The 22,341-nt window shown below is 39.4% G+C and overlaps 1 protein-coding gene across 1 annotated transcript in view; it reads left to right on the top strand.

The window, feature by feature from the left end:
- The window catches only part of LOC137280704 (uncharacterized), a 32,873-nt gene extending 13,241 nt beyond the window's left edge, over positions 1 to 19,632 (top strand). Inside the window, exons 11-12 of the mRNA XM_067811923.1 lie at positions 18,731 to 18,784; positions 19,062 to 19,632. Of these exons, the coding sequence (XP_067668024.1) occupies positions 18,731 to 18,784; positions 19,062 to 19,489 (482 nt within the window). The 3' untranslated portion in view covers positions 19,490 to 19,632. The remainder of the gene's footprint in view (positions 1 to 18,730; positions 18,785 to 19,061) is intronic.
- The last annotated feature ends 2,709 nt before the right edge of the window (positions 19,633 to 22,341 follow it).

The following is a 22,341-nucleotide window of genomic DNA, read 5'->3' as shown; positions in this document are numbered from 1 at the left end:
AAATCAGTACCATAAATATTAGTTTCCTAATCAGAAATGTAGAACAGATGGGAGTCAATTCCCCTGTACCTAAGAACAGCGGCCAGGAGACCCTCGAAAATAAGTGCCAACTTTAACAGAAATTTAACATGAACAGAAAGCAGCACATTCCTTCTCTGTTGCATCACTACCACTGGCACCGCTCCGAACAAACAGCTGAGAGAGTCACTCTCACTGTGAAGGTATGTCTGACTCACAATCCACAAACATACACAGCAGCATCACACAGGACCGAGAGCATTCCCTAGCATTGATACCTACAATGGAAGATGCAAGTCAACCCTATCATGAACATATGTACTGCATCTGCAGCTAGAATACGAAAGGACCTCTACCTTTTGTGACCAACTCGTGTTATTCCAGGACCAGCACCAAACCGAACTTCAGAAGTTCTTCAAAAACGAACGACATCTTTATTTGTGATTAAGTTATGAGCATTAAGCATTAGTCAAACTCGGCTTTTAAATGTTTGACCTGTTTCAAACAAAGATTTTCATGATGACTTGTTGATGATCATGACATGGTTGTCACCAGCAGTTCCACTTATATTTACAGATGTACATTCCTGTATAACCTGTACGGAGCGCAAAAGAGATTATTTCCGCGAATAGACATTTGAAATTTTGCTTCATGTCCGCTAAAAGAAGTCTGAAAATAGAGAAATCAAAAGACGATTTCTTGGAGAGTTCTGCCATGATAATATATGTATTCAATGTCAACTATTTGTCTGAACTTACATGTAACCTTGATGTCATATATACTCTGGTGGCGCTTAACATCTACTCTGAAACAAAATGAATTGTCCCCAAACCGTCAGAAGACGTTAAGTCAAATGTGTATGAATAAAATTGATTAGGTTTGTAGAAATAAACAGTTTAACAACTTGCAGCAATGCATACACTAAAAACAAAAAGAAATTATGGAAACACCCTAAACATTGATAGCCATATCCAAACTTATACGTTGTGGGGTCATTTATATTAAATGGACACTTTGAACGACTTGTTGGAGTATGCATTGAAGCTTAGTCTGTATTTGCTGAGTTTGAGTGAAATGAAACATTGCCAGAAACAGTTAAAGTCACGGGTGCTGAAACACATCAGCACCATTTCTTGGGAAGCAGTATTGAGTTTTACTTTAAGCTGCTTGAATGTTGCAACAAGGTGAGCAACTTCTTCTTCCGACATGCCTGTTAGTTTGACAAACAGTGACGGAAATGTTGGGGAGAGGTAAACACTGACTGTGAAGTAGTTAGTGTCGACATCTGTCTAATGACCGGCGGGTGTGATCAACATTGTAAACAAACTGTACTAGACAGAAAGCAAATGCATGGCAGGCAAGGTTAGATTATTACGTGCAAGAAAGTAACCCAAGACACATTTGGGTTAGCTTGCTCACAGCACAGTTATTTTCATCTCTTCGTATTTATCACTGACAAAACGCACATTGTAATACAGAATGTGACAAGCATTTCATTCGGATTCAGTCAGGTTCAGTATCACTTGCACAATACAAGTGTCTCAACTATAGTAATGTAGTCTTAAATGTGTAGTAAGCTCAAGGCCGAAACTTGTGTGTAACAAAAATGTCTGGTAGGGTTACACTTGATTAGTATGGTTCAACGATGCCCAGACCTTTGTCCGTTCCATCTATGAAGAGTTATTGTCCATCCTTGTCCCTTGTCCCTGGGTGCACCACTGTCACTCCTGAACATCTACAATCGGGCCGACGACGCCAGTGTTAATGGGGCACTGATGCGGAGCAGTTTCCTTCGACTGGTTGTTTCTTGTGTTATTGTTTTTCTGCCAAAAGTACCCGGATGATATCCCAGAGTTCATGACTGGTTCGCGATCACTACAGCGCCACTCATATGCGCAATTGATAGTTTAGGTATAGATTGATCAACAAACATGAAGTCGTTATTATGATAACAAAGGAAACACTTTGAAGTTTTATCATCTGCCAGTGATAAGAAAATAAACACCCAAAAAATGTTAGGCTTGAAAAATATAGAAGTCAGTGCATGTATTTATGTTTGTCTTTTAACCCTATAACAACTTTACACATTTGTATGTATATAGAAATTTGTATGTATATACACACATCCTGTTCGCAACCTAGTGCATTTTTCCTGTAATACAGATTCTGCTGAATGCTACAACAAATAAATAAAAACGAAATGCAAATATTCAATTTAAAACAGACTAAAGTTATTGCACCGATGTCAGGGTGTTACCTCTTTCAGGAATGTATCCATCAACATCCACATAAAAGAACGATATTCCATTCATCCGCAACTGGTAAATAATCATGTTGTATGTCTTGTGACTTTCAACAGTCTAATATGCGAAAAAGTGCACATCATTTCGGAATGTTTCAAACTATAGCCTCATCCTATGAATTGTATGATGTCGGCCATTATAGCCAATAATGAGGAATCACTCAATCAAGGTAGTGGTTGTTCATTCTTTGAAGGAAGGATGTTGTTTTTACACTCGCACTTTACGACAGGGTGTAGTCAGTATAGATTAGTAAATCCACTCAAGTAAAACACTGCCTTTTGACAAATCCGCTATGGAAGTAATTAACCAACCACTGTGTTATCGGTTAGTCCTTTGATCGATGTTTTCGTAACTCAGTTGATAAACCCTCTTGCGTCACTTACGCACATGTGACATAACATACAATACATTTGCCTCATCAGACCTCATTTCATAATGTTGCGTATTTACTCCGGACTGGAAGAATGCCAAATGGGAACCTTTGTCCTGTAATCTTAGTGGTGTTACCACTAATCATGCCAGTTATAAATTCATTAACTCACCATCAAGTGAATGATGACAAATAACAACTGTAGGTTTATACCATCAAACGCGGCTTACAGTAAGGAATATGTAAGCCCTGTGTCGCATGCAGTCTGAAAACTCTTTTGAGGCGAAACTGTTTTGAGGATACCCACAGAACTTCGTTGTTACATAAGAAATACATATAGGCATTTGCTGTGTACTTGAGTAAATAGGTGTAATCAGTCTTTTTTTAAAAATAAAAATCAATTGTGGGTTTTTATTATCATAGGGGCGTAGCTACCAAAATTTACATATGATTTTTGCTATGACAACCGGGCCAACCTTCAAAACTATCTATATAAAAAGCATTGCGGTCTATCGGACGTACATGAAGCAAATGGCATGCTAGATAAGTGTCTGTAGACGTGTTTTTACATGACATGACATGATTAAATTACGAGGTAAAAAACACAAAAGCAGGATCAAATTGGATCAGTCACTATGTCATCCAGGATCAGAGATAACCTACACTGCTTGGATGTTTTAATACGAACAGACAAGTAATAACAAGATATTTTAAAATAATGGCATATGATGGTCATCCTCACAGTTTTGGGTGAAGAAATTCTGCTAATGTGGACAGAAGCCCATGCAGTCCCCGTGTTCGTCACGGTCGAAGGAGCAGGTGCTGACAATTTGCAGCTTGGTTTCGTAATTAGACCGTTGGCGAGAAACATTATCCCTTCCACCGAGTCGTTGAGTGTTCGTTGTACTCAGGATTGTTCTCATAAAGTATATCAATCCGAATGCTCATTCCTCCTGATTTGTCCTATTTTGGCATATCATTATTACAGAGCGTGGGGCAAATCTTTGTGGATACAAAAGGGGCGAGGTCGGACCAATAAAACGGTTTAGGTCACCCTACAGTTTTTCTGAGAGGTAAACTGGTGGAGGTTCGTGGGTAATCCCAACTTGTTTTAGTTTGGCGGTAGAGTACCCTTCCAAGAGTTACTTCCCTTGAGCCGTTCAGATTACAATGTTCCCCCCCCCCACCCCCACACACAACTCACGTACACGTGTATACAAAGACTTTATATAAATGATTGAGAGGACCTGTCAATCCCAGGAATATTTGACTCCTCACAGACCGACTCAAGTCAGGACTAGAGTTATCAGCTACCATGTATATGCGTTTTACGTCATGGAATCATAATGTGAACACACAAACCAGCTTTACAGGTACAACATACTGTGTACCTTATCTCCTCATCCCACACCCCCAACAGACCAGCTGAATAGGTACAAGATACTGTGAAACCTCACCCTTCTCACCCTAGCCCCCCACATAGAACAGCATTATAACTACATGATACTGTGTACCTCACCCTTCTAACCCTATCCCCACACAGAACAGCATTATAACTGCATGATAATGTGTACCTCACCCTTCTAACCCTATCCCCACACAGAACAGCATTATAACTACATGGTACTGTGTACCTCACCCTTCTCACCCTATCCCCACACACAGAACAGCTTTCTGAGTACATGATGCTGTGTACGTCACCCCTCCCGACCCCAATCCCCACATAGAACAGCTTTACAGGAACATAAATACTGTGTACCTCAATCTTCTCTCCCACTTGGAACAGTTTTATACGTACATGATACTGAGTACCTACCCCTAATAACGCAATCACCACACAGGCCAGCTTTACAGTAACATAAATACTGTGTAACTCAACCTTCTCTCCCACTTGGAACAGCTTTGGTACATAATACAGTGTACCTTACCCCTCTTCTCCCCATCCCCCACACAGCAAACCTAGGTGATGAGGTGATGGGGATGGGCTCTGTACCTCACCCTTCTCACACAGTACACAGCGTAGTGGATACATAATCCTGTGTACCGCTCCCCTCCCCACCCTCACAGCTCCATGGGTACAAGATTCTACGTACCTTCCCCACCTCACCCCACCCGTTACACAGACCAGCTTTATAGGTACATGATGCTGTGTACCTCTCCCCTCCGCACACATAACAGGTTTTTAAGTACACGATACTGTGTAAGGGAGGGGTGAGTTACTCCAAGATCCAAGATAGGTGGCATGTCTCAGAACCCAAGAAAATTCAACAGCTTTATGAGGACACTTCTTGGCAAGCAGAAAAGTTCACCACTGCCAAAACATGACAATACGAAGACCCTAGTTGATTCATTTTCTTCTTACGTCATCAACAAAACTGAGGCAATAGCGGACAACCTCCCCACAGTCCATGGCCCTCTTTCGTGCTGGTGTCATTCACCTCCAGACTGTCATCCACTAACCTTACTTGAACCCCCCAGTGTCAGTGAAACTGGGAACGTTATAGAATCACCCAAAAGAATCACATGCTCTTAGGATCCGCTTTGAACAGTTTGTTTCAGTCGTATCTCAGTGGAAGGCAACAGGTTGTCAAAATCGAGGGAGAGCAATCCGTTCCGTTGGTATAAATGTTTGGGCAACTACCTCAGCAGGTTGATAAATAGACTATGTTAAAGGTTTATCAAGACTTTGTTACGCGCCAAAAAAAAGTCAATTCCTCCACATTTCACCATTATTTTGTCTTCTTACGGAAAGTATTAGCAAATAAAATACAGCCTGATGCCCGAACAACAAAAGTGTATTTAAAATGGATTCATGAGCAAATGCATAGCGTAATACCCTCAACATTAAAATGACCTGCAATAAATGTCAAAAGTGGGTTTTCTTCTGTGACGTCAAACGTCAACAGAGAGGTCATGCACGTATAGAGATAAGGGGGCATAACTCCACTGTGCTTAACACTAGGTCAGTGTAACTTAGTTCGCTTGGAGAGGATTTGTCGTTGATACGGACCCTATATGTTTCTTATGTTTTGTTCCCGGTGAACGAAACTATTCCAATACAAAGTTCCCCAATATGACCTGATACGTCATGGAAGTTTCAGAGTTTGTAAGAAAAGATGACAATGTACTACATGAGAAGGCAGGTAATAGCGATCTGGATGGTCCAGAGTACTACCTACATTTTCAATGTAATGACGTTACTGTAAATAATGCAGCATCTTAGATGACGTCATGGCTTGTCGGAAAATGACGACAAGGGGTTTGCTGATAAATATAAATCGCACTTAATTTCGATTACTTGCATAAACATCTCGGATTCTATGTCATAGTTTAGCACTCTTTTGAGAAATATAAGAAATAAGCGACTTTTACCATTTAAACAAAATCCTTACTATGTCAAAAATTAGATGGCATCGCACCTGTTTGGCATCAACTGTACGTAAATATAAAATAATAATTCACAACACCAGGCTATTCTTTGTTTATGATTATGTAGCTATATCTGTTCATAACTAAGCATTGAAAGGTGCAGAAAATAATAGGTTTTTGTATGGAACTCTTAGAATATGGATGTAGATGATTTGTCCAAAATAATATCGGACATCGAGTATGTATTTTTTAAAAAATATAAAAAATATATATGAATATCTTTAGAGTTTGATATACTACCATCACAATTGTTTTAATCGAATATTAATGAATTATATTATCTAAAACCGTGATAGTGACTCATAAAAAAAAGTTTCTGACCGACACACACAAACTATTTCAATGAACAAGACAATTCATCAAAATATGTGCATAGATACACTTCATAAAACTGTATAAACAATTTCTATTAATGTTATCACTTTTACTTATAAGGTCGAAATAAATCGCTGTTCATTGTCCGATTCGTATGATAATGAACATTAGTTTCAATGTATTATTGAACATTGTACATGATAAGAACTGAAGTACACGTTGCACTCATGGCTACCTATGATTTTCTAACAGCTGTGTGAAAAGTCTAAATACGGTTTACGTCTCTAAATTTGTGAATTTCCTATATAGATATTATTCAAACAATCCAAAACGTTCAAATAATAACAACGTATGTAATACATATATATACAGCTGTGCAATGATACTGAACAAGGGTAAATGTAGATACTGAAAGTAGTTTCATAAAAGCAATACTGGAATGATACGCAAAAATATATTGTTTACATCATGGTTCCACCGACCTTCACCTCAAAGAAATTGCCCAGTATGTACAACAATGTTGACATCACGACCGCTGACCGATTTCTGACAAAATGGCGGCTTTGCTAGCAAGGGTAAACAGGATTTTGCGAGCACTTTTCCTTTGATACAAGGATCGTTTGTGGATAACTATGAGATGCAAGTAATCAGAATGATTCTGACAATTTGTGTAATGTTATAAAGATCTGCCGTTATCATTCTGCGTGGTTTTGTGTCTGTCATGACGTCACGCTGCTCGGAAACTTTGACAATTTAGTTGAATTGTAGTTATATCTACATTTAATCTACTATATCTTGCTACGATACTCTTCCCAGGCATATTTTAAAGGTACTGAGATATTCAAGGCAATGAATAGACGGCTGGATGTCAAAAAAGTCTGAAAATGTTAAAGTGTAAAATCGGATTTTTTGGTTTACATTTGAAACAAGGGCAATCTTTCGTTTTCAAACCCAGTGTATATCATTTCGTTTTATCTTGACAGTTGTTTTTGGTGACAAAGACAAGTTGTAACTTGTATTCTAAAATTTATGGATATTGGGAATTGAATGATGCATTTGTCGCAGCTGAATATGTAATATACGTGATGAAATAGGCGTCTCAATACCGTCCTTCGCGAAATGTAATTTTGTAAACCCTTTCTAACATGGCGGAAAACGCTCTTCGGCGTATTTTCGAAACATCCCAAATGATTGTAGATTCGTCGGTAACGTTTCAGAATTATTATTAGTGGTATTATGTATAGCCGATATCAGAGATCATTAATATGCTATATTTGAAGTTCTGCTGACTCAGTAATTATCCGATTTTCAAATCTTAAAAAATGCAGCAAACAACGCTGTGAATCTCGATTTCATGTTGTGTAAAATTTTACATTTACGATGAAGCCTATTTGAAAATGTAATTTTAAGCACTTTAGCTTTGTCTGAGATATTAGTAGATGGTATCAAGAAACAAGGAACTTTCCGCAAAATTCAAAAGTGTGAGGTGTATTTGTATCCGTGGTAGATTTAGAGTGAGTGAGTGAGTTAATATTTAACGTCACATCGGCAATATCTCAGCCATATCGTGACGAGAACATTCAATACTAAAATGAAATATATGTCTATTATAAAATCTGTCAGCGAAGGACAGTAAAACAACTAGGATATCACAGATTATAATATAAAACTAGTAACTATACCTAAAACAATTTATCTATACAGGACAATACAATGTAAAAATGGGCTATAGGTTGCTAACAACTGAAGGTAGATCACCATACTAGGGACAATGGGGACTTACAGTACTTTTGCTACCTGCATGGACCCTAGCTGAATTTACATCATTCCCTCAGCCGTCAGCAATTTGTGAAATCTAGCCATACAATAAAAAGACATTTATTCTACGATTAAAAACCTGGAAATTTAGAATTTACTTTCACTGTTTGTGGACTTACGTACCCTCTCAGGAGGACAATAATTTTACAATACTTCAACCCCCTTTGAGGGTACAGCCACTAACAATTCTAGTTACAAATGTAAACAACCAAGAATTAAAATACATCTATTTACAGAACATGTTATTCAAAATTTAATCAAAAAATCAATTTCTTTTAAGAAACCTTTAATTAAATGAGAATTAATGTTTGTAAAAAGATCCTTTACAGTTTTGACATTGAAATATTTATCCCTTGTGATGGAGAATTCAACACAGTCAAGCAGAATATGCTTGACCGTGACTCTCTCATCACAAGGGATACAAAATGGAGGATCCTCACCTTTTAAAAGATATGACTGAGTATATTTAGTATGGCCAATACGACATCGTCGTAAAATAGCCTCTTCAAATCTGGACTGACAACCCAAGTGGGTATAACCAATGTAAAGTTTCATCTCATGTAACTTATTTATACCCACTTGGGTGTCCCACTTATTCTGCATCAGATCACGGATATAAGATCTAATGCTCGCTTTGTAATCACTGTAAGGAATAAGCAATGCTGTCACAGATTTGTTGAGTGCTGCCTTAGCAGCAAGGTCAGCCAATGTGTTACCAGAGATCCCTACATGGCTGGGTAACCAACAGAAGACGATGTCGTATTGGCCAGTTGCAAGATCATTATACAATTCAATAATTTCAATTAAAAGTGGATGTTTGCAAGAAATGTTTTTAATAGCCTGAAGGCAAGAAAGAGAATCGGAATAGATTATATATTGTTTACGTTTAGGGTGTCTTTGAATATATTTAAGAGCTGTTAATATGGCGTTAGCTTCTGCTGTAAAAATAGAACTATTATCTGGTAATCTAGAAGATATTGTTCTGGATCCAATGACAGTGGCACAAGCAATTGCCATTTGGCCAATTGCCATTTCGCCATTTGGCCTAACCAATTGCCAAGGAGGAGAAGAAAGAAGACGGAAAGGCGATATACTTTCCAGCTCAATGCCAGCAGAAGAAATAAATGGTTTAATTCTGTGCCCAAGAGGTGGAACAAGAGAAGATTTTTTTGTTATACAAATCCTCATAAAGGGGATTGAACACACAGTTAAAGGCAGGGTTAGATTCATTAGAATATAATTTAGTAATGTATTGTAAAGACAATTTTATACGACGTTGAGTAAGAGATGGTTCATCGGCCTCAACGTACAGACTATCAATAGGTGAAGTTCTGAAAGACCCAAGACAAAGTCTTAAGCCTTCATGGTGGACAGAATCAATAAGTTTAAGGTTGCTTTTGCAGGCTCCACCATATACGATGGAGCCATAATCGAGTTTCGAACGCACGAGTGATCGATATAGATGTAAGAGGGTTGCTTGATCCCCTCCCCACTTTGATTTGGAAATAACTTTCAACAAGTCAAGAGCCTTCAGGCATTTAGTTTTAAGGGACTTAATATGAGGTAGAAATGTTAAGTGGGAGTCAAAGATTAGTCCAAAGAACTTGGCTTCCTTTACAACTTTGATGGGAGTGTCATCTAGAGATAGTTCAGGGTCCTTATGTGGTTTATATTTTCTGCAGAAATGTATACAATTAGTTTTGGATTTAGAAAATTTAAAGCCGTTTTCAAGACACCATTTATTTATTTTGTTTAAACACAACTGTAGTTGCCGTTCAATAGTATGCATATTTTTACCACGACAAGAATTATTAAAATCATCCACAAATAACGATCCATCAATTGAATCGTTTAAAAGTTTTGATAAACTATTTATCTTTATGCTAAAAAGTGTAACAGACAAAATACTGCCTGTGTGGAACACCCTGATCCTGATTGTAATGATCAGACAGGGTAGAACCCACGCGGACTTGAAACTGTCTATCATTTAAAAAGTTGGCTATAAATTGAGGTAAACGGCCTCGCAAACCGAAGTCATGTAAATCTCTTAAAATACCATATGTCCAGGTTGTGTCATATGCTTTTTCTAGATCAAAAAAGATAGACACAGCATGTTGTTTATTAATTAGTGCATTTTTAACAAATGATTCTAAACGCACTAAGTGATCAACAGTACTTCTGTTTTTGCGGAAACCACACTGTATATCAGTTATAAGGTTATTTGTTTCCAAGTACCAAACTAGTCGATTATTTATCATGCGTTCCATGGTCTTGCAAACACAACTAGTTAATGAAATCGGACGATAATTGGATGGATCCGTATGATCACGTCCAGGTTTAGCTATTGGTACTACTATGGCGTCACGCCATGAAGGAGGAAAGTTACCCGATGTCCAAATACCATCAAAAATATTTAGGAGAGTTTCCAGACAGGATTCTGGTAAATGTTTCAGGAGTTGATAATGTATGTTATCAGCTCCTGTAGCAGTATCATGAGCTTGATCAAGTGCAGTATGGAGTTCATGAATAGAAAACGTTTCATTATAATCTTCCCCATTATCAGAATTGAAATTAATAGTTTTCTTTTCTTGTTGTTTTAGGTATTGCTGGAATTTTGGTACATAATTTGTAGAGGAAGAATGTTTAGCAAGGGTTTCACCCAGTTTATTAGCAATATCTGATTTATCAGTAAGCAATTGATCTCCATGTTTAAGATGATGGACACTAGATTTAGTACCTTTACCTTTGATTTTCTGGACCATGGTCCATACCTTGGACATAGGTGTCCGAGAATTAATTTTGGATACATAATTTTGCCAAGATTGGCATTTGTTCTGTTTAAAAGTACGCCATGCTTTAGCATTTAAAATCTTAAATTTATTTAAATTATGCACCATAGGATGGCGACGGAAATAATGTTCTGCTTTTTTCCTTGCCTTCCTAGCTTGTTTGCACTCATCGTTGAACCATGGTTTTCTTATGTGTGGAACTACAGAGGACTTTGGTATACACTCATCAGCTATGGAATTCAGTTCATCAGAAAAGCATTTAACAGCATCGGAAACGTCAATAAAACTTTCAGGTGTAAGTTAAAGATCCGGATTAGAAATGATATTCAGTAACCCATCTATATCGTTCGGGGCAACTGACGTGATTGGAATGTGAGGCCCGCTGACTTAGTTGATACATATCATCATTAACCTATTTGCGGAGATCAAAGCTCATGCTTTTGATCATTCGATTGTCTGGTCCAGATTCCACTATTTTCCGGTCGAAGTAGGCGTATTTCTCTGGGCGTTAACAGTGAGAGAGATAACACCTTCTCAGATTAACTACCTTAACGTTTTCTCTACCACCAGACTAGTGCAATAGTTTGACCAATGCCCGACAGTTACATGTATACACAAACTATATGTGTACCTTGTGTAAACACACATTCAGGAAAAATGCGTGTATATGGTGTAGCAGTGATCATAACCTTTTTACCGAGAAGGGGAGGTAACTCGTGACAGACCATAATAAAGTTATAAGATAAGATAACATAAAACGAGATCATTCTTTATTATCCAGAGAAAAACTTGTTTAACGTATATGTAGTGTTGTTCTATGTGGGGGTTGGTGTGAGGTATGTACAGTATCATTTACCCACAAAGCTGTTCTGTGTGGGGGCTGGGATGGGGTGAGGAGTGGTGAGTTACACAGCTTTATACGTACCTATAGAACTGTTCTCTGTGTTGTGTGTGTTTTGAGGAGGGTTGAGGTAGACAACTATCATCTACCTATAAGGCTGTTCTTTGTGGTGCTGGGTTGAGGAGTCGTGAGGTACACAGCTTTATATGTACCTGTAAAGCTGTTCTCTGTGGCGTGTGTGTTTTGAGGAGGGTTGAGGTAGACAACTATCATCTACCTATAAAGTTGTTCTTTGAGGGGGTTGGGTTGAGGAGGGGTGGGGTACACAGCATCATGCTATCCCACGCTTAACCCCCTAGATGCCACAGGGATATGTTTGCCCTTACTCTGCAACCCTCACTTTCAATTCCAAAAGAATTCTAAATCTACCGGCACCCGTCGCGAGCAACCTCCTCGTCATGGGTGCTGGGTAACGCCAAGAGCTCGCCGACACTCCCGTAGTGGACCCAGGGGAATATTTGGTCCACCAACCCGTTTGCCGTGGGTTGTGGCCCTGTGTCGGCGGAGGAAGGGATCCTGGTGGTTGAGGGCAATAGGAGATTGCAACCGTGTTCCTGTTGCTCAATACACCACTTTGGCCCTGACGTCGCCTAGACGGGTGGTGGAATGGGCCCGGTTCGACCAATCGGCTGGTCATGCCAAGCCCTGTGCATGGGGTATTATTATATTTGTCAATGCACATATACCATTTGGAATTGTTGTAAATTTGGACTTGGCTTTATAATCTAAAACATTTTTGAATTTGAAATATGTTGTTCTGTATTTTGCCTAGAGTCCTATGCCAGAAGGCGGTGGCTCATGGGCCAATCTGGTACAATTATTAATCTTTTAATTCTTCTGCTGGAGTATATCATCCGGGTATCCTTGGTGCTGCAAGCTGGAGGCCCGCTTACTTTAGCATTGTCCTTGTGATACTCCGTGGTGGGTGGGGAGCTCGGATGATGAACCCTATTACCTTAACCATGGCCTACGAAATACCACTGAAAAAAACAAAACGTCCACTTGATATTGACCCTGTTGATACTGACCTGAGACCATCTGCATCGATTGAATATTGGCCACGTTTCATTGTGATTGAGACACCTGACAAGACACCGTTAAAACTGAACCCCTTTGCTGTGTCCAAGGGTATTCAGGGTATTGCAGGGGAGGTGAAAAACATTAGACGCTTGCGTTCGGGTGCCCTGCTAGTTGAATGTGGGAAAAAACAACAAGCAACGAACCTGATGAACATGAAATATTTCGTGGGCATTCCGGTCACGGTCTCTGCTCACAAGACCTTGAATACAAGTAAAGGTATTGCGAGAGATGGTGATCGATTGTTGGATGATATGTCGGAACTTGATATAGGATCTGAAATGAAGGATCAAGGTGTGCTCTATGTCAAACGCTTTTCAACGCGCAGAAACAATGAAACCATCAAAACGAATACGTACCTGTTTACTTTTTCATCTCCAAATGCACCCAAATCAGTGAAGGCAGGCTACTGTAACATTCCAGTTGATACGTACATTCCCAAACCGCTCAGGTGTTTTAAATGCCAGAAATATGGGCACGGTGTAAATACTTGCACTTGTGTAAATACTTGTCTGTTGTGTGTGCTCACTGTGGTGAGAAGACACACACAACAGAAGATTGTGACAGTGATTATAAAAAATGCACCAATTGCTCAGGCAACCATTCTTCATTTTCTAAACAGTGTCCTATTTGGAAAGAGCAAATGGAGATCAATAAAATAAAATTTACCCAAAATATCTCTTTTTCGGAGGCCAAAAAACTGGTAAAGAGATCTGAACTTTCAGAAAGTTATACTACAATAACAAAAACATCATCGGGATCTAGTTCTAAAACAACATCAACCACAGGGTGCCAAACTACTTTGACTTGGGTAAATTGCGATTCTCCACAGCTTTTGTACCCTGCTATATCATCACAGACCGAAGAATCACTTCCCAGTACTTCAAAGTCTTCTTCTGATAACAAATTATCATCTCAGTCACACTCAAAGTCTCAGTCGACAGCTGATAGTCAGCAAGCTGGAAAAGGTAAACCGAAGTCAAAGCCTGATGCTCCAAAACAACAAAGTGGCAGAGCTCCTAAAGGGTCACAGAACAAAATTCAATTGTTCAATAAATACGGGTGTCTTGAGGACATGGACGTTTCTGAAAACGCCCATTCTATGGCACATAGCTTGTCGCCCTCCAAAAGAGTGCGGGGTAGATCCCCAATAAATCCCCCCAAAAGATAGTTTATTCCACTAATATTGTACAGTGGAACTGTAGAGGACTGAGGACTAATTTACATGAATTACAGCTATTAGTCCAGGATTTTACACCTTCAGCGATGTGTCTCCAAGAGACATATTTAAAACAAACAGATACATTTGACCTTCGTCATTTTAATGCATATCATTCTTTTTCACCTCCGGGTGATAGAGCCACTGGTGTGTCATCCGTTCTAGTCAGACAAAACGTTATTCAAAGCCCTGTTTCACTAAATACTAATATGCAGGCTGCTGCTGTGAGAATTACTTTACATGTAGCGTTTACACTTTGGTCGCTCTATATTTCACGTTCGCATATCTTCGACGTTTGCCAAAAGTGATCTTCAAGCTCTATATGACCAACTCTCGAAGCCCTGTATTATAATGGGAGATTTACATGGACACAACCCACTCTGGGGTAGTGTAACTACAACCACGAAAGGCAAATTGTTGGAGGACTTTTGTTCTAACAATGATTTATGTATTTATAATGATGGTTCCAACACATATGTACACCCTGGTACAGGGACCTATTCTGCTCTTGACTTGTCATTGACAAATTCAGAACTACTAAATGAATTCGAATGGTCAGTCCACGATGACCTCTGTGGAAGTGACCATTTTCCTACTATATTAAAAGCTCTAACACAATCTGATGTTCCTCCATCATCAAGACGAAATTTTAAAAGGCTAACTGGGCTTTGTATGAAACACTGTGTGCTGAATAACTTAAACCTGAACGTTTTCTTGACGTTCCCTTCAATGCTTTTCTGATGAACTGAATTCCATAGCTGATGAGTGTATACCAAAGTCCTCTGCAGTTCCACACATAAGAAAACCATGGTTCAACGATGAGTGCAAACAAGTTAGGAAGGTTAGGAAAAAAGCAGAACATTATTTCCGTCGCCATCCTATGGTGCATAATTTAAATAAATTTAAAATTTTCAAAGCTAAAGCACGGCGTACTTTTAAACAGAACAAATGCCAATCTTGGCAAAATTATGTATCCAAAATAAATTCTCCTTCACCCATGTCCAAGGTATGGAACTTGGTCCAGAAAATTAAAGGTAAAGGTACTAAATCTAGTGTCCATCATCTTAAACATGGAGATCAATTACTTACTGATAAATCAGATATTGCGAATAAACTGGGCGAAACTCTTAATAAACATTCTTCCTCTTCTAACTATGTACCTAAATTTCAGCAATATCAAAAACAACAAGAAAAGAAAACTATTAATTTCAATTCTGATAATGGGGAAGATTATAATGAAACGTTTTCTATTCATGAACTCCATACTGCTCTTGATCAAGCTCATGACACTGCTACTGGAGCTGATAACATACATTATCAACTACTGAAACACTTACCAGAATCCTGTTTAGAGACGCTCTTATCAATTTTTGATGACATTTGGACTTCCGGGAAATTTCCTTCTTCATGGCTGGATGCTATAGTAGTACCAATACCTAAACCTGGACGTGATCATACGGATCCATGCAATTATCGTCCGATTTCATTAACTAGCTGTGTTTGCAAAACCATGGAACGCATGACAAATAATCGACTTGTTTGGTACTTGGAAACAAATAACCTTATCACAGATATACGATGTGGTTTCCGGAAAAACAGAACTGTCGACCACTTAGTGCGTTTAGAATCATTTGTGAAAAACGCGCTGATTAATAAACAACATGCTGTGTCTATCTTTTTTGGAACTTGAGAAGGCATATGACACAACCTGGAAGTATGGCATTCTGGGAGATATACATTATTTCGGTTTGCAAGGTCGTTTGCCTGAATTCATAGCCAAATTTTTAAATAACAGACAATTTCAAGTCCGGGTGGGTTCTACCCTGTCTGATCATTACAATCAGGATCAGAGTGTTCCACAAGGCAGTGTTTTGTCAATCACACTTTTTAGTATAAAGATAGACAGTTCATCAAAAGTTTTAAACGATTCAATTGATGGATCGTTATTTGTGGATGATTTTAATATTTCTTGTCGTGGTAAAAATAGGCATACTATTGAACGGCAACTACAGTTGTGTTTAAAAAAGATTAATAAATGGTGTCTTGAAAACGCCTTTACATTTTCTAAATAAAAAACTAACTGTATACATTTTTGTCGTAAATATAAACCACATAAAAACCCTGAACTATCTCTAGATGGCACGCCAATTAAAGTTGTAAAGGAAGCTAAGTTCTTGGGTCTCATTTTTGACTCACACTTAAACGTTTTTACCACATACTAAGTCACTTAAAACTAAATGCCTGAAAGCACTTGACTTGTTGAAAGTGGTTTGAAATTCTAAATGGGGAGGGGATCAAGGTACCCTTCTCCGTCTATATCGATCTCTCGTCCGTTCTAAACTTGATTATGGCTCCATCGTCTATGGTGGAGCCTGCAAAAGCAACTTGAGGCTATTGGATTCAGTCCATCATCAGGGTCTAAGACTTTGTCTTGGCTCCTTCAGAACTTCACCCGTTGACAGCCTGTATGTCGAGGCTGATGAACTGTCTATTGAGCAGCGACGTATAAAATTAGTTTTACAGTATGTAACAAAACTATGTTCAAATGAGTCAAACCCTGCATATAACTGTGTTTTCAATCCTCTGTACGAGGATTTATACAATAAGAAATCTTCTCTTGTTCCGCCTCTTGGTGTAAGAATAAAACCACTTATTTCTGCTGCCAGCATTGAGTTGGAAAAAAATAGCTCCTTCCCGTCTTCTTTCTTCTCCTTGGCAGTTAGTTAGGCCACAAGTTGACCATTAGGCCACAATTTGACATTAACGACATTTAGGCCCCAAGTGGACCTAACATTGACCACATTTAAGAAATCAGAAACGAATGAATTACAGTATAAACAAGAATATAATCAATTGAAACATAAATATAGCAATTATAAATCCTTATTTACAGATGGGTCCAAGGACGGTGGTGTAGTGGCTTGTGCCACTGTCATTCGATCCAGAACAATATCTTCTCGATTACCAGATAACAGTTCTATTTTTACAGCAGAAGCTAACGCCATATTAACAGCTCTTAAATATATTCACAGACACCCCAAACGTACACAATATACAATTTATTCCGACTTTCTTGCCTTCAGACTATTAAATATATTTCTTCTAAACATCCACTTTTCATTGAAATTATTGGACTGTGTAATAATCTTGCCACTGGCCAATACGACATCGTCTTTTGTTGGTTTCCCAGCCACGTAGGCATTTCCGGTAACGCAATGGCCGATCTTGCTGCCAAGGCAGCACTCAACAAATCTGTGACACCACTTCTTATTCCATACTCTGATTATAAAGCTAGCATTACAACTTACATCCGTGATCTGATGCAGAAGAAGTGGGACACCCAAGTAGGTATAAATAAATTACATGAAATAAAATCGTATATTGGTTACACCTACTTGGGTTGTCAGTCCAGATCTGAAGAGGTTATTTTACGCAGATGTCGTATTGGCCATACTAGATATACTCATGCGCACCTTTCCAAAGGTGAGGATCCTCCGTTTTGTATCCCTTGTGATGAGAGAGTCACGGTCAAGCATATTCTGCTTGACTGTGTTGAATTCTCCATCACAAGGGATGCATTTTTCACTGTCAAAAGTATCAAGGACCTTTTTACCACTGTTAGTTGTCATTTAATTATTGGTTATTTAAAAGAAATTGATTTTTTGGTGGAATTGGAATATTATGTTGTGTAAATAGATGTATTTTAATGATTGTTATTTTGAATTGTTGGTGGCTGTACCGTCAAAGGGGGTTGAAGTATTGTAAAATTATTGTCCTCCTGAGTGGGTACGTAAGTCCACAAACATTCATGGTAAATTTAAGTCTACCAGGATTTTAATCGTAGTATTCATGTGATTTTAATTTCGGCTAACTTTTCGTACAATCGTCAGCAGCTGAAGGGATGGTGTAAATCCAACTAGGGTCCATGTAGGTAGCAAAGGTACTGTAAGTCCCCACGGTTCCTAGTGTGGTGATCTACCTTATGTTGTTGTCGATCTATAGTCTGTTTTTATATTGCATTGTCTAAATAGTGCTAATAGTTTTAACTTTCCATGCTAGTTTTAATTGAAATTGTGATATTCTAGTTGTATTACTGTCCTTCGTTTACGGGTTTTTATAATGCATATCTGTCCTTTTTCATTGTTGAATGTTCTCGTCACGATATGGCTGAGATATTGCCGATGTGACGTTAAATATTAACTCACTCACTGGGACTGTGTGTTCATGGTGTCAGGTTCTCAGATCTGTCAGAGACCTTTGTCCTTCCTAAACACAACACCCGTGTCATCTACTGGAGAACTGCAGGGATTTTAAAGTTACCCCTTTATAGAAATTGATTTTATGCACTCTCCTCATTGATATATATATGTTATATATTTGTAATCTAACATCATCGATGATAAATGCAATTAAGAAACAATGCAATCAATGTAATGTAATATAATGTAATGAATCTGGTGTTTATTTTAACCCTCATGTTTGCCTCCACAGCCACGAGCAAGGACGCACGGAAGTCACTGACTCCCTCAAGACCTGATACACGAGGTGGGTGGAGACAATGTCACGTGTGTTGTAGTGGGGTGACAACTCTCCACATACTCACACGACTGTGTTAGAACTGTCAGTTAACATTGTAATGATGTAAGTATCTAACGTGTTAAAGTATGAACTAGTTCTTGTCATTCCCTCACAGTATGTCGTCAGCCATGCTACATGTATGGATTATATATCAAGAGCTTTGTATCATCAGTGTAAGATGTGAGCAATGTAGCTGTAAGATAAAGATGTCCTACCTGTATGCAGAGTTTACTTTGTGTTACAGCAACACCGACTCCCGCAAGTAGAGACGCCCGGACTGTCACCGACCTCCGTAATGCCTGCTTCGAGGGGAAACTGGTAGAGGTGAAGCGGATCCTAGACACAGGTCGGACTGACGTCAACAGTAGAGTTGGAGGCGGGATGACGCCGGTGATGTGGGCAGCACGTGGGGGACACAGAGATGTGGTGGAGCTGCTTGTGAGTCGAGGTGCTGATGTGTCACTGGTGGACGTGTACTGTAACAACATCCTTCACGTGGCCTGTGTGGGAGGAGACAGGGAGACGGTGGTGTTTGTCCTGTCTCTGGACGGGGTGGACGTCAACGCCAGGAATAGCGACGGGCAGACAGCAACCGACGTGGCAAGAGACTGGGGACATCGTCAACTGTCCGATCTCCTAGTGTCACGTGGTATACAGTGTTGTGTTATGTAGTGTTGATGTAGACAATGATGGGGGCCATGTCGCTACTGACGCTGACGTGGTGTATGCCGTTCACGTCGTCGCGTTGTTTATAGTTCAGTATTTCGGTGAGAATATTTGTTGTGTTTGAGGACAAATAAAACGTTTTGAGAACATTTTCAGACATTTTGTTGTTTATGGAACTTTACAGAATCAGGTAAGGATATTGTTGACTGTGAATATTGATGATATGTCGTTGGTATATGAACCCTGCATCTCCTAATGTAGTTCTGTTTTAATTATGTGTCATAATTTCCTCATTAATCGTGAAACAGAAAACAACAAAATGTTTGTTTACATCTCGCTGCACTCTGTGACCTCAGACAGAGCCGAGGTTCGCCAGCTGGCTCGACACCAAATGTACACCAAAACGTCACACTGCTGATGACGTCACGGTATTGTGGTCAAAGCACCGAAGTGGCCAGCTGCTGTCTGTGCCTAGTGTTACATTGCTGCACACTGCTGGCTTAGTGCCAGGTTACTGTAGCACCTGTACAGAGCAACACAGTCACCCGCAGTTCCTTGTTGTATGGTCAAGGGGGGCGGTAGGGTATCCTAGTGGTTACATCACGCCGAAGGCCTGGGTTCGATTCCCATGGATACGATGTGTGATGCCTATCAACGATGTTGAAGGCCGTGGTACTGTTGGGATATCAATAAGGCCCGCGCAAAACTAAACTCACTTTGCGTTTCCTAAAGTCTGAAAACAACATGACATCAAAGGTCTGAAGGAATCATGAGTCTCACATGCAAAACGTGAACCTAAATACTGAAATAACTGATAAGGCAGCATTTATCCAACAACTTAAATCAGTTAAAAAATATATTTTCGGGGTTTTGTTTCACGGTAAAAGTTATATTTACAAATATACTACCTGTGGAATTTCTCTGACGAACATTCTTTTAAGGTCTGAAACGTTGTGTGAGAATTGTGTGTGCGTGGTGCTGGCTTGCTTGTTTGTTGTTTAACACCGCACACAGCAATATTTCAGCTATACGTTGGTGGACTGTAAATAATCGTGTCTGGACCAGACAATGTAGTGACTGACATCATCAACATCATTCTGTGCAATTGATACCCGTGAAGGTCCGGGGTAGAATTGGTCTTCAGCAACCCATGCTTGCCATAAAAGGCGACTGCTTGTCGTAAGAGGCGACTAACGGGATCGGGAGGTCAGGCTCGCTGACTTGGTTGACACATGTCATCGGTTCCCAATTGCAACATTGTATTCTTTGTGTTTTCTACAAGTGTTATTTCCAAATGTTTACATGGACTAAAGATGCATTGAAAGTCTACTTCGTCTCTGTCGTCATTAGTATTTACGTGAGATAAGCGCATGCGTGTTGTCTTTCTGCATTCTGGCTGCATGTCTGAGAGCGTCTGACCGTTGTTTTTTTTTGTTTTGTTTTTTTTTTTGTTTTTTTTTTTTTACTTTTTTTTTACGTTGTTAGCCTGAACAGTTGAGAGTTGACCAGGCGCATAGCAAGCCAATTTGACTCTTGTAAGCTCGCTAGGTTGCAAAGCTTTATATTTAGATAGTATTATGACCTTACCCAACGTTTTTTAGCAGCAATCGGGCCCAGGTGTTTTTTGTAATGGTAGCTGTTCCCCTGTAGACACTTATTTACGAGAAACGTCTTTTGTAGACCCTGTAGATCCGCAATCTTAATTGCACTTTTTTCGACTGGCATTTTGGTGTAAAGTGAAATTCATGGGTACGGTTGTACTGCCAACAGAGCATACTTGAAGGTAAAGGACTTCCAAAGCTTTATGCACAATGAATGACAGTACAGATTTCTAATACAACACAACTGGAATACAAATCTAACATACTGGGTCACACATCTAAAATGTAAACTCACTAAAGTCTTGGCATTCCTGGACTTCACCTGTAGACGCATGAGCGTAAATCCAACGTAGCAGTCCCCCGTACACCACACCATCCATCGCTTATATACCTATCACACAGTTCCACACACAATAAGATCATTTATATCACACTGCGACCTTTCAGAAAACTGTGGAATAAATCCCATAGTCTTACCACGGAACCTAGCATCAAGAAAGGGCAGGTAACTCTAATCATATTTCCTCAACTTACTCTTAACAGGTGAAATTCCGTAGCCTAAGTTCCAGATGAGAGTTCCTATCCACATTGATACCAAAGTTACATCGAGCTTGCGACCTCACTGCGACAGGTGTATGGCTCTTGGTCGCATTCACTCAAACACACTCGCACTGATATCGTCGTTTGATCTTGTGAAGCTCAGCATACTCGCCGACACGATCTCCCTCACTAGCACTCGCTCGATCTCAGTCGCAGGGGGTTTTGCGAGTGTATGAAACGGTTCCATACACTCACACAGCTTCTGCGATCGTTGCGTAAGACATTGTCGTTCCACTGGATTGCACTTACAATAAGACGCGTCCATAGTCTTCAGGGGCCCGTTTCACAAAGCCCTCTTACCGGTCCGACCTGTTAAAGCAGGTCGTGGACCACCTCTTACTTTTTCACCCCGTTTCACAAGGACCTCATAAATTTACACATTGTCGTAAATAGCCCAAATTTTAGGACCCCGATTGACCTGTCGTAAATACTTTAGGAGGTCGTAAACACTATTAGTACAAAGATGGCGTCAGCGATTATGGCTAATGATTAAAACACGCTAACTAATAAGGCCTGAAAAAATTTTAGACAGGTCGAACGTGCTCGACACTCTGGATGATTTGGGTGATGTCGAGATATAGATTTCCCAGGCATGTCTTCAAGAGACCCATATTTATTAAACAATTGAACTTTATTTTGTGACGGTTTAGGAGCTCT

Source organism: Haliotis asinina, chromosome 4 (genome assembly GCF_037392515.1).
Source record: "Haliotis asinina isolate JCU_RB_2024 chromosome 4, JCU_Hal_asi_v2, whole genome shotgun sequence".
Classification (NCBI taxonomy): Eukaryota; Metazoa; Mollusca; class Gastropoda; order Lepetellida; family Haliotidae; genus Haliotis; species Haliotis asinina.
The sequence above is the reverse complement of the archived record's forward strand: the minus strand, read 5'-3'. Positions and strand labels throughout refer to the sequence as shown.